The sequence below is a fragment of the Prenolepis imparis genome, unplaced genomic scaffold (genome assembly GCF_030444845.1).
Source record: "Prenolepis imparis isolate NDT839.2.m4 unplaced genomic scaffold, iyPreImpa1.0 SCAF_3, whole genome shotgun sequence".
Classification (NCBI taxonomy): Eukaryota; Metazoa; Arthropoda; class Insecta; order Hymenoptera; family Formicidae; genus Prenolepis; species Prenolepis imparis.
The window spans coordinates 4,653,063-4,666,898 of record NW_028141161.1 but is presented as its reverse complement, the minus strand read 5'-3'; the positions used below and the strand labels follow the sequence as shown (position 1 = coordinate 4,666,898).

At 31.8% G+C, this 13,836-nt stretch overlaps 1 protein-coding gene across 1 annotated transcript in view; it reads left to right on the top strand.

The window, feature by feature from the left end:
• Positions 1-13,836, top strand: part of LOC145934304 (uncharacterized) — an 85,215-nt gene that overhangs the window by 69,756 nt on the left and 1,623 nt on the right. Inside the window, exon 3 of the mRNA XM_083034667.1 lies at positions 13,492-13,755. Coding sequence (XP_082890793.1) covers positions 13,492-13,755 — 264 coding nt within the window. The remainder of the gene's footprint in view (positions 1-13,491; positions 13,756-13,836) is intronic.

Here is a 13,836-nt window from a genome sequence, read left to right as displayed (position 1 = left end):
ATGTATAGCAAGTTAAAAAATTTGTACGCTGGTGTCTGTTTGGTACCAAATGATTCTGTAATCAATGTACTATTAAAATGTATAATCGATGAATTTTTGGCTCGTCTTAAAATATTAGAAATCGATACTTTTTTACCGCTGACCCCATTCGACGCAACTTTATTTTATGTATATGAAGTTAAAAAATTTGTACGCTGGTGTCTGCATAGTATCAAAAGATTCTGTAATCAATGTACTATTAAAATGTATAATCGATGAATTTTTGGCTCGTCTTAAAATATTAGAAATCGATACTTTTTTACCGCTGACCCTATGCGACGCAACCTTATTTTATGTATATCAAGTTAAAAAATTTGTACGCTGGTGTCTGTTTGGTACCAAATGGTTCTGTAATCAATGTACTATTAAAATGTATAATCGATGAATTTTTGGCTCGTCTTAAAATATTAGAAATCCATACTTTTTTACCGCTGACCCTATGCGACGCAACATTATTTTATGTATATCAAGTTAAAAAATTTGTACGCTGGTGTCTGTTTGGTACCAAATGGTTCTGTAATCAATGTACTATTAAAATGTATAATCGATGAATTTTTGGCTCGTCTTAAAATATTAGAATTCCATACTTTTTTACCGCTGACCCTATGCGACGCAACCTTATTTTATGTATATCAAGTTAAAAAATTTGTACGCTGGTGTCTGTTTGGTACCAAATGATTCTGTAATCAATGTACTATTAAAATGTATAATCGATGAATTTTTGGCTCGTCTTAAAATATTAGAAATCGATACTTTTTTACCGCTGACCCTATGCGACGCAACCTTATTTTATGTATATCAAGTTAAAAAATTTGTACGCTGGTATCTGTTTGGTACCAAATGGTTCTGTAATCAATGTACTATTAAAATGTATAATCGATGAATTTTTGGCTCGTCTGAAAATATTAGAAATCCATACTTTTTTACCGCTGACCCTATGCGACGCATCCTTAATTTATGTATAGCAAGTTAAAAAATTTGTACGCTGGTGTCTGTTTGGTACCAAATGATTCTGTAATCAATGTACTATTAAAATGTATAATGGATGAATTTTTGGCTCGTCTTTAAATATTAAAAATCGATACTTTTTTACCGCTGACCCCATGCGACGCAACTTTATTTTATGTATATCAAGTTAAAAAATTTGTACGCTGGTGTCTGTTTGGTACCAAATGGTTCTGTAATCAATGTACTATTAAAATGTATAATCGATGAATTTTTGGCTCGTCTTAAAATATTAGAAATCCATACTTTTTTACCGCTGACCCTATGCGACGCAACCTTATTTTATGTATATCAAGTTAAAAAATTTGTACGCTGGTGTCTGCATGGTACCAAATGATTGTGTAATGAATGTACTATTAAAATGTATAATCGATGAATTTTTGGCTCGTCTTTAAATATTTGAAATCGATACTTTTTTACCGCTGACCCCATTCGACGCAACTTTATTTTATGTATATCAAGTTAAAAAATTTGTACGCTGGTGTCTGCATGGTATCAAAAGATTCTGTAATCAATGTACTATTAAAATGTATAATGGATGAATTTTTGGCTCGTCTTAAAATATTAGAAATCGATACTTTTTTACCGCTGACCCTTTGCGACGCAACCTTATTTTATGTATATCAAGTTAAAAAATTTGTACGCTGGTGTCTGCATGGTATCAAAAGATTCTGTAATCAATGTACTATTAAAATGTATAATGGATGAATTTTTGGGTCGTCTTAAAATATTAGAAATCGATACTTTTTTACCGCTGACCCTATGCGACGCATCCTTAATTTATGTATAGCAAATGAAAAAGTTTGTACGCAGGTGTCTGTTTGGTACCAAATGGTTGTGTAATCAATGTACTATTAAAATGTATAATCGATGAATTTTTGGCTCGTCTTAAAATATTAGAAATCGATACTTTTTTACCGCTGACCCCATTCGACGCAACTTTATTTTATGTATATCAAGTTAAAAAATTTGTACGCTGGTGTCTGCATGGTATCAAAAGATTCTGTAATCAATGTACTATTAAAATATATAATCGATGAATTTTTGGCTCGTCTTAAAATATTAGAAATCGATACTTTTTTATCGCTGACCCCATGCGACGCAACTTTATTTTATGTATATCAAGTTAAAAAATTTGTACGCTGGTGTCTGCATGGTATCAAAAGATTCTGTAATCAATGTACTATTAAAATGTATAATGGATGAATTTTTGGCTCGTCTTAAAATATTAGAAATCGATACTTTTTTACCGCTGACCCTATGCGACGCAACCTTATTTTATGTATATCAAGTTAAAAAATTTGTACGCTGGTGTCTGCATGGTATCAAAAGATTCTGTAATCAATGTACTATTAAAATGTATAATCGATGAATTTTTGGCTCGTCTTAAAATATTAGAAATCGATACTTTTTTATCGCTGACCCTATGCGACGCATCCTTAATTTATGTATAGCAAATGAAAAAGTTTGTATGCTGTTGTCTGCTTGGTACCAAAAGATTCTGTAACCAATGTACTATTAAAATGTATAATGGATGAATTTTTGGGTCGTCTTAAAATATTAGAAATCGATACTTTTTTACCGCTGACCCTATGCGACGCATCCTTAATTTATGTATAGCAAATGAAAAAGTTTGTATGCTGTTGTCTGCTTGGTACCAAAAGATTCTGTAATCAATGTACTATTAAAATGTATAATGGATGAATTTTTGGCTCGTCTTTAAATATTAGAAATCGATACTTTTTTACCGCTGACCTCATGCGACGCAACCTTATTTTATGTATATCAAGTTAAAAAATTTGTACGCAGGTGTCTGTTTGGTACCAAATGGTTGTGTAATCAATGTACTATTAAAATGTATAATCGATGAATTTTTGGCTCGTCTTAAAATATTAGAAATCGATACTTTTTTACCGCTGACCCCATTCGACGCAACTTTATTTTATGTATATCAAGTTAAAAAATTTGTACGCTGGTGTCTGCATGGTATCAAAAGATTCTGTAATCAATGTACTATTAAAATGTATAATCGATGAATTTTTGGCTCGTCTTAAAATATTAGAAATCGATACTTTTTTACCGCTGACCCTATGCGACGCAACCTTATTTTATGTATATCAAGTTAAAAAATTTGTACGCTGGTGTCTGCATGGTATCAAAAGATTCTGTAATCAATGTACTATTAAAATGTATAATCGATGAATTTTTGGCTCGTCTTAAAATATTAGAAATCGATACTTTTTTACCGCTGACCCTATGCGACGCATCCTTAATTCATGTATAGCAAATGAAAAAGTTTGTACGCTGTTGTCTGCTTGGTACCAAAAGATTCTGTAAACAATGTACTATTAAAATGTATAATGGATGAATTTTTGGCTCGTCTTTAAATATTAGAAATCGATACTTTTTTACCGCTGACCCCATGCGACGCAACTTTATTTTATGTATATCAAGTTAAAAAATTTGTACGCTGGTGTCTGCATGGTATCAAAAGATTCTGTAATCAATGTACTATTAAAATGTATAATGGATGAATTTTTGGCTCGTCTTAAAATATTAGAAATCGATACTTTTTTACCGCTGACCCTATGCGACGCAACCTTATTTTATGTATATCAAGTTAAAAAATTTGTACGCTGGTGTTTGCATGGTATCAAAAGATTCTGTAATCAATGTACTATTAAAATGTATAATCGATGAATTTTTGGCTCGTCTTAAAATATTAGAAATCGATACTTTTTTACCGCTGACCCCATTCGACGCAACTTTATTTTATGTATATCAAGTTAAAAAATTTGTACGCTGGTGTCTGTTTGGTACCAAATGGTTCTGTAATCAATGTACTATTAAAATGTATAATCGATGAATTTTGGCTCGTCTTAAAATATTAGAAATCCATACTTTTTTACCGCTGACCCTATGCGACGCAACCTTATTTTATGTATATCAAGTTAAAAAATTTGTACGCTGGTGTCTGTTTGGTACCAAATGGTTCTGTGATCAATGTACTATTAAAATGTATAATCGATGAATTTTTGGCTCGTCTTAAAATATTAGAAATCGATACTTTTTTACCGCTGACCCTATGCGACGCATCCTTAATTCATGTATAGCAAATGAAAAAGTTTGTACGCTGTTGTCTGCTTGGTACCAAAAGATTCTGTAAACAATGTACTATTAAAATGTATAATGGATGAATTTTTGGCTCGTCTTTAAATATTAGAAATCGATACTTTTTTACCGCTGACCCCATGCGACGCAACTTTATTTTATGTATATCAAGTTAAAAAATTTGTACGCTGGTGTCTGCATGGTATCAAAAGATTCTGTAATCAATGTACTATTAAAATGTATAATGGATGAATTTTTGGCTCGTCTTAAAATATTAGAAATCGATACTTTTTTACCGCTGACCCTATGCGACGCAACCTTATTTTATGTATATCAAGTTAAAAAATTTGTACGCTGGTGTCTGCATGGTATCAAAAGATTCTGTAATCAATGTACTATTAAAATGTATAATCGATGAATTTTTGGCTCGTCTTAAAATATTAGAAATCGATACTTTTTTACCGCTGACCCCATTCGACGCAACTTTATTTTATGTATATCAAGTTAAAAAATTTGTACGCTGGTGTCTGTTTGGTACCAAATGGTTCTGTAATCAATGTACTATTAAAATGTATAATCGATGAATTTTGGCTCGTCTTAAAATATTAGAAATCCATACTTTTTTACCGCTGACCCTATGCGACGCAACCTTATTTTATGTATATCAAGTTAAAAAATTTGTACGCTGGTGTCTGTTTGGTACCAAATGGTTCTGTGATCAATGTACTATTAAAATGTATAATCGATGAATTTTTGGCTCGTCTTAAAATATTAGAAATCGATACTTTTTTACCGCTGACCCTATGCGACGCATCCTTATTTTATGTTTATCGTATTAAAAAATTTGTACGCTGGTGTCTGCATGGTACCAAAAGATTCTGTAATCAATGTACTATTAAAATGTATAATCGATGAATTTTTGGCTCGTCTTTAAATATTAGAAATCGATACTTTTTTACCGCTGACCCTATGCGACGCAACCTTATTTTATGTATATCAAGTTAAAAAATTTGTATGCTGGTGTCTGTTTGGTACCAAATGGTTCTGTAATCAATGTACTATTAAAATGTATAATCGATGAATTTTTGGCTCGTCTTAAAATATTAGAAATTGATACATTTATGCTGCTGACTCTATGCGACGCATCCTTAATTTATGTATAGCAAATGAAAAAGTTTGTACGCTGTTGTCTGCTTGGTACCAAAAGATTCTATAATCAATGTACTATTAAAATGTATAATCGATGAATTTTTGGCTCGTCTTTAAATATTTGAAATCGATACTTTTTTACCGCTGACCCTATGCGACGCATCCTTAATTTATGTATAGCAAATGAAAAAGTTTGTACGCTGTTGTCTGCTTGGTACCAAAAGATTCTGTAATCAATGTACTATTAAAATGTATAATGGATGAATTTTTGGCTCGTTTTTAAATATTAGAAATAGATACTTTTTTACCGCTGACCCCATGCGACGCAACCTTATTATATGTATATCAAGTTAAAAAATTTGTACGCTGGTGTCTGTTTGGTACCAAATGGTTCTCTAATCAATGTACTATTAAAATGTATAATCGATGAATTTTTGGCTCGTCTTAAAATATTAGAAATCCATACTTTTTTACCGCTGACCCTATGCGACCTTATTTTATGTATATCAAGTTAAAAAATTTGTACGCTGGTGTCTGTTTGGTACCAAATGATTCTGTAACCAATGTACTATTAAAATGTATAATCGATGAATTTTTGACTCGTCTTTAAATATTTGAAATCGATACTTTTTTACCGCTGACCCCATTCGACGCAACTTTATTTTATGTATATCAAGTTAAAAAATTTGTACGCTGGTGTCTGCATGGTACCAAATGATTGTGTAATCAATGTACTATTAAAATGTATAATCGATGAATTTTTGGCTCGTCTTTAAATATTTGAAATCGATACTTTTTTACCGCTGACCCCATTCGACGCAACTTTATTTTATGTATATCAAGTTAAAAAATTTGTACGCTGGTGTCTGCATGGTACCAAATGATTGTGTAATCAATGTACTATTAAAATGTATAATCGATGAATTTTTGGCTCGTCTTTAAATATTTGAAATCGATACTTTTTTACCGCTGACCCCATTCGACGCAACTTTATTTTATGTATATCAAGTTAAAAAATTTGTACGCTGGTGTCTGCATGGTATCAAAAGATTCTGTAATCAATGTACTATTAAAATGTATAATCGATGAATTTTTGGCTCGTCTTAAAATATTAGTAATCCATACTTTTTTACCGCTGACCCTATGCGACGCAACCTTATTTTATGTATATCAAGTTAAAAAATTTGTACGCTGGTGTCTGCATGGTATCAAAAGATTCTGTAATCAATGTACTATTAAAATGTATAATCGATGAATTTTTGGCTCGTCTTAAAATATTAGAAATTGTTACATTTATGCCGCTGACCCTATGCGACGCATCCTTAATTTATGTATAGCAAATTAAAAAGTTTGTACGCTGTTGTCTGCTTGGTACCAAAAGATTCTATAATCAATGTATTATTAAAATGTATAATCGATGAATTTTTGGCTCGTCTTAAAATATTAGAAATCGATACTTTTTTACCGCTGACCTTATGCGACGCAACCTTATTTTATGTATATCACGTTAAAAAATTTGTACGCTGGTGTCTGCATGGTATCAAAAGATTCTGTAATCAATGTACTATTAAAATGTATAATGGATGAATTTTTGGCTCGTCTTTAAATATTAGAAATCAATACTTTTTTACCGCTGACCCCATGCGACGCAACCTTATTTTATGTATATCAAGTTAAAAAATTTGTACGCTGGTGTCTGCATGGTATCAAAAGATTCTGTAATCAATGTATTATTAAAATGTATAATCGATGAATTTTTAGCTCGTCTTAAAATATTAGAAATCGATACTTTTTTACCGCTGACCCTATGCGACGCAACCTTATTTTATGTATATCAAGTTAAAAAATTTGTACGCTGGTGTCTGTTTGGTACCAAATGATTGTGTAATCAATGTACTATTAAAATGTATAATCGATGAATTTTTGGCTCGTCGTAAAATATTAGAAATCGATACTTTTTTACCACTGACCCCATTCGACGCAACTTTATTTTATGTATATCAAGTTAAAAATTTGTACGCTGGTGTCTGTTTGGTACCAAATGGTTCTGTAATCAATGTACTATTAAAATGTATAATCGATGAATTTTTGGCTCGTCTTAAAATATTAGAAATCGATACTTTTTTACCGCTGACCCTATGCGACACAACCTTATTTTATGTATATCAAGTTAAAAAATTTGTACGCTGGTGTCTGTTTGGTACCAAATGATTCTGTAATCAATGTACTATTAAAATGTATAATCGATGAATTTTTGGCTCGTCTTAAAATATTAGAAATCGATACTTTTTTACCGCTGACCCCATTCGACGCCACTTTATTTTATGTATATAAAGTTAAAAAATTTGTACGCTGGTGCCTGCATAGTATCAAAAGATTCTGTACTCAATGTACTATTAAAATGTATAATCGATGAATTTTTGGCTCGTCTTAAAATATTAGAAATCGATACTTTTTTACCGCTGACCCTATGCGACGCAACCTTATTTTATGTATATCAAGTCAAAAAATTTGTACGCTGGTGTCTGCATGGTATCAAAAGATTCTGTAATCAATGTACTATTAAAATGTATAATCGATGAATTTTTAGCTCGTCTTAAAATATTAGAAATCGATACTTTTTTACCGCTGACCCTATGCGACGCAACCTTATTTTATGTATATCAAGTTAAATAATTTGTACGCTGGTGTCTGTTTGGTACCAAATGATTGTGTAATCAATGTACTATTAAAATGTATAATCGATGAATTTTTGGCTCGTCTTAAAATATTAGAAATCGATACTTTTTTACCGCTGACCCCATTCGACGCAACTTTATTTTATGTATATCAAGTTAAAAAATTTGTACGCTGGTGTTTGCATGGTACCAAATGGTTCTGTAATCAATGTACTATTAAAATGTATAATCGATGAATTTTTGGCTCGTCTTAAAATATTAGAAATCTATACTTTCTTACCGCTGATCCCATTCGACGCAACTTTATTTTATGTATATCAAGTTAAAAAATTTGTACGCTGGTGTCTGTTTGGTACCAAATGGTTCTGTAATCAATGTACTATTAAAATGTATAATCGATGAATTTTTGGCTCGTCTTAAAATATTAGAAATCGATACTTTTTTACCACTGACCCCATTCGACGCAACTTTATTTTATGTATATCAAGTTAAAAATTTGTACGCTGGTGTCTGTTTGGTACCAAATGGTTCTGTAATCAATGTACTATTAAAATGTATAATCGATGAATTTTTGGCTCGTCTTAAAATATTAGAAATCGATACTTTTTTACCGCTGACCCTATGCGACACAACCTTATTTTATGTATATCAAGTTAAAAAATTTGTACGCTGGTGTCTGTTTGGTACCAAATGATTCTGTAATCAATGTACTATTAAAATGTATAATCGATGAATTTTTGGCTCGTCTTAAAATATTAGAAATCGATACTTTTTTACCGCTGACCCCATTCGACGCCACTTTATTTTATGTATATAAAGTTAAAAAATTTGTACGCTGGTGCCTGCATAGTATCAAAAGATTCTGTACTCAATGTACTATTAAAATGTATAATCGATGAATTTTTGGCTCGTCTTAAAATATTAGAAATCGATACTTTTTTACCGCTGACCCTATGCGACGCAACCTTATTTTATGTATATCAAGTCAAAAAATTTGTACGCTGGTGTCTGCATGGTATCAAAAGATTCTGTAATCAATGTACTATTAAAATGTATAATCGATGAATTTTTAGCTCGTCTTAAAATATTAGAAATCGATACTTTTTTACCGCTGACCCTATGCGACGCAACCTTATTTTATGTATATCAAGTTAAATAATTTGTACGCTGGTGTCTGTTTGGTACCAAATGATTGTGTAATCAATGTACTATTAAAATGTATAATCGATGAATTTTTGGCTCGTCTTAAAATATTAGAAATCGATACTTTTTTACCGCTGACCCCATTCGACGCAACTTTATTTTATGTATATCAAGTTAAAAAATTTGTACGCTGGTGTTTGCATGGTACCAAATGGTTCTGTAATCAATGTACTATTAAAATGTATAATCGATGAATTTTTGGCTCGTCTTAAAATATTAGAAATCTATACTTTCTTACCGCTGATCCCATTCGACGCAACTTTATTTTATGTATATCAAGTTAAAAAATTTGTACGCTGGTGTCTGTTTGGTACCAAATGGTTCTGTAATCAATGTACTATTAAAATGTATAATCGATGAATTTTTGGCTCGTCTTAAAATATTAGAAATCGATACTTTTTTACCGCTGACCCTATGCGACGCATCCTTAATTTATGTATATCAAGTTAAAAAATTTGTACGCAGGTGTCTGTTTGGTACCAAATGGTTCTGTAATCAATGTACTATTAAAATGTATAATCGATGAATTTTTGGCTTGTCTTAAAATATTAGAAATCGATACTTTTTTACCGCTGACCCTATTCGACGCAACTTTATTTTATGTATATCAAGTTAAAAAATTTGTACGCTGGTGTCTGCATGGTATCAAAAGATTCTGTAATCAATGTACTATTAAAATGTATAATCGATGAATTTTTGGCTCGTCTTAAAATATTAGAAATCGATACTTTTTTACCGCTGACCCTATGCGACGCAACCTTATTTTATGTATATCAAGTTAAAAAATTTGTACGCTGGTGTCTGCATGGTATCAAAAGATTCTGTAATCAATGTACTATTAAAATGTATAATGGATGAATTTTTGGCTCGTCTTTAAATATTAGAAGTCGATACTTTTTTACCGCTGACCCCATGCGACGCAACCTTATTTTATGTATATCAAGTTAAAAAATTTGTACGCTGGTGTCTGTTTGGTACCAAATGGTTCTGTAATCAATGTACTATTAAAATGTATAATCGATGAATTTTTGGCTCGTCTTAAAATATTAGAAATCCATACTTTTTTACCGCTGACCCTATGCGACGCAACCTTATTTTATGTATATCAAGTTAAAAAATTTGTACGCTGGTGTCTGTTTGGTACCAAATGATTCTGTAACCAATGTACTATTAAAATGTATAATCGATGAATTTTTGGCTCGTCTTAAAATATTAGAAATCCATACTTTTTTACCGCTGGTGTCTGTTTGGTACCAAATGGTTCTGTAATCAATGTACTATTAAAATGTATAATCGATGAATTTTTGGCTCGTCTTAAAATATTAGAAATCCATACTTTTTTACCGCTGACCCTATGCGACGCAACCTTATTTTATGTATATCAAGTTAAAAAATTTGTACGCTGGTGTCTGTTTGGTACCAAATGATTCTGTAACCAATGTACTATTAAAATGTATAATCGATGAATTTTTGGCTCGTCTTTAAATATTTGAAATCGATACTTTTTTACCGCTGACCCCATTCGACGCAACTTTATTTTATGTATATCAAGTTAAAAAATTTGTACGCTGGTGTCTGCATGGTACCAAATGATTGTGTAATCAATGTACTATTAAAATGTATAATCGATGAATTTTTGGCTCGTCTTTAAATATTTGAAATCGATACTTTTTTACCGCTGACCCTATGCGACGCAACCTTATTTTATGTATATCAAGTTAAAAAATTTGTACGCTGGTGTCTGTTTGGTACCAAATGGTTCTGTGATCAATGTACTATTAAAATGTATAATCGATGAATTTTTGGCTCGTCTTAAAATATTAGAAATCGATACTTTTTTACCGCTGACCCTATGCAACGCATCCTTATTTTATGTTTATCGTATTAAAAAATTTGTACGCTGGTGTCTGCATGGTACCAAAAGATTCTGTAATCAAAGTACTATTAAAATGTATAATCGATGAATTTTTGGCTCGTCTTTAAATATTAGAAATCGATACTTTTTTACCGCTGACCCTATGCGACGCAACCTTATTTTATGTATATCAAGTTAAAAAATTTGTACGCTGGTGTCTGTTTGGTACCAAATGGTTCTGTAATCAATGTACTATTAAAATGTATAATCGATGAATTTTTGGCCCGTCTTAAAATATTAGAAATTGATACATTTATGCCGCTGACCCTATGCGACGCATCCTTAATTTATGTATAGCAAATGAAAAAGTTTGTACGCTGTTGTCTGCTTGGTACCAAAAGATTCTATAATCAATGTATTATTAAAATGTATAATCGATGAATTTTTGGCTCGTCTTAAAATATTAGAAATCGATACTTTTTTACCGCTGACCCTATGCGACGCAACTTTATTTTATGTATATCAAGTTAAAAAATTTGTACGCTGGTGTCTGCATGGTATCAAAAGATTCTGTAATCAATGTACTATTAAAATGTATAATCGATGAATTTTTGGCTCGTCTTAAAATATTAGAAATCGATACTTTTTTACCGCTGACCCCATTCGACGCAACTTTATTTTATGTATATCAAGTTAAAAAATTTGTACGCTGGTGTCTGTTTGGTACCAAATGATTCTGTAATCAATGTACTATTAAAATGTATAATCGATGAATTTTTGGCTCGTCTTAAAATATTAGAAATCGATACTTTTTTACCGCTGACCCTATGCGACGCAACCTTATTTTATGTATATCAAGTTAAATGATTTGTACGCTGGTGTCTGTTTGGCACCAAATGATTGTGTAATCAATGTACTATTAAAATGTATAATCGATGAATTTTTGGCTCGTCTTTAAATATTTGAAATCGATACTTTTTTACCGCTAACCCCATTCGACGCAACTTTATTTTATGTATATCAAGTTAAAAAATTTGTACGCTGGTGTCTGCATGGTATCAAAAGATTCTGTAATCAATGTACTATTAAAATGTATAATCGATGAATTTTTGGCTCGTCTTAAAATATTAGAAATCGATACTTTTTTACCGCTGACCCCATTCGACGCAACTTTATTTTATGTATATCAAGTTAAAAAATTTGTACGCTGGTGTCTGTTTGGTACCAAATGATTCTGTAATCAATGTACTATTAAAATGTATAATCGATGAATTTTTGGCTCGTCTTAAAATATTAGAAATCGATACTTTTTTACCGCTGACCCTATGCGACGCAACCTTATTTTATGTATATCAAGTTAAATGATTTGTACGCTGGTGTCTGTTTGGCACCAAATGATTGTGTAATCAATGTACTATTAAAATGTATAATCGATGAATTTTTGGCTCGTCTTTAAATATTTGAAATCGATACTTTTTTACCGCTAACCCCATTCGACGCATCCTTAATTTATGTATAGCAAATGAAAAAGTTTGTACGCTGTTGTCTGCTTGGTACCAAAAGATTCTGTAATCAATGTACTATTAAAATGTATAATGGATGAATTTTTGGTTCGTCTTTAAATATTAGAAATCGATACTTTTTTACCGCTGACCCTATGCGACGCAACCTTATTTTATGTATATCAAGTTAAAAAATTTGTACGCTGGTGTCTGTTTGGTACCAAATGGTTCTGTAATCAATGTACTATTAAAATGTATAATCGATGAATTTTTGGCTCGTCTTAAAATATTAGAAATCCATACTTTTTTACCGCTGACCCTATGCGATGCAACCTTATTTTATGTATATCAAGTTAAAAAATTTGTACGCTGGTGTCTGTTTGGTACCAAATGATTGTGTAATCAATGTACTATTAAAATGTATAATCGATGAATTTTTGGCTCGTCTTAAAATATTAGAAATCGATACTTTTTTACCGCTGACCCCATTCGACGCAACTTTATTTTATGTATATCAAGTTAAAAAATTTGTACGCTGGTGTCTGCATGGTATCAAAAGATTCTGTAATCAATGTACTATTAAAATGTATAATCGATGAATTTTTGGCTCGTCTTAAAATATTGGAAATCGATACTTTTTACCGCTGATCCTATGCGACGCAACCTTATTTTATGTATATCAAGTTAAAAAATTTGTACGCTGGTGTCTGTTTGGTACCAAATGGTTCTGTAATCAATGTACTATTAAAATGTATAATCGATGAATTTTTGGCTCGTCTTAAAATATTAGAAATCGATACTTTTTTACCGCTGACCCTATGCGACGCATCCTTAATTTATGTATAGCAAATGAAAAAGTTTGTACGCTGTTGTCTGCTTGGTATCAAAAGATTCAAAGGAAAACTCACAAAAGCGATAATTTAATTTGAAAGATTCGTTTCGCACATAGATCAAGTCCGTCGACGGTTTCGTGGCGTCTGTGAACGCGGCCCTGAGGAAAAACGAGGAGGCTCCTAAGCTGGACAGCGCAGCCTCCCGTCTAGAGAGTTACGACGTCGTGGAATCTAAAGGTCTCGATGAGGATGTGGAGAAACTGATCAAACTGTACAGCAATCTCGACATTACCACGACGCCGATGCCCGGGTGTCCGAAGGGCAGCCTGAGAACCCTCCTTCGAGAGGGGGATTTGAAACTCAGAGACGCCACCAGTAAAGTATGCGACAATGTTATTTATTGTTAGTCAGATCAAAATTACTTTTATATGAATAAAATGAAACTATATTCAGAAATATAA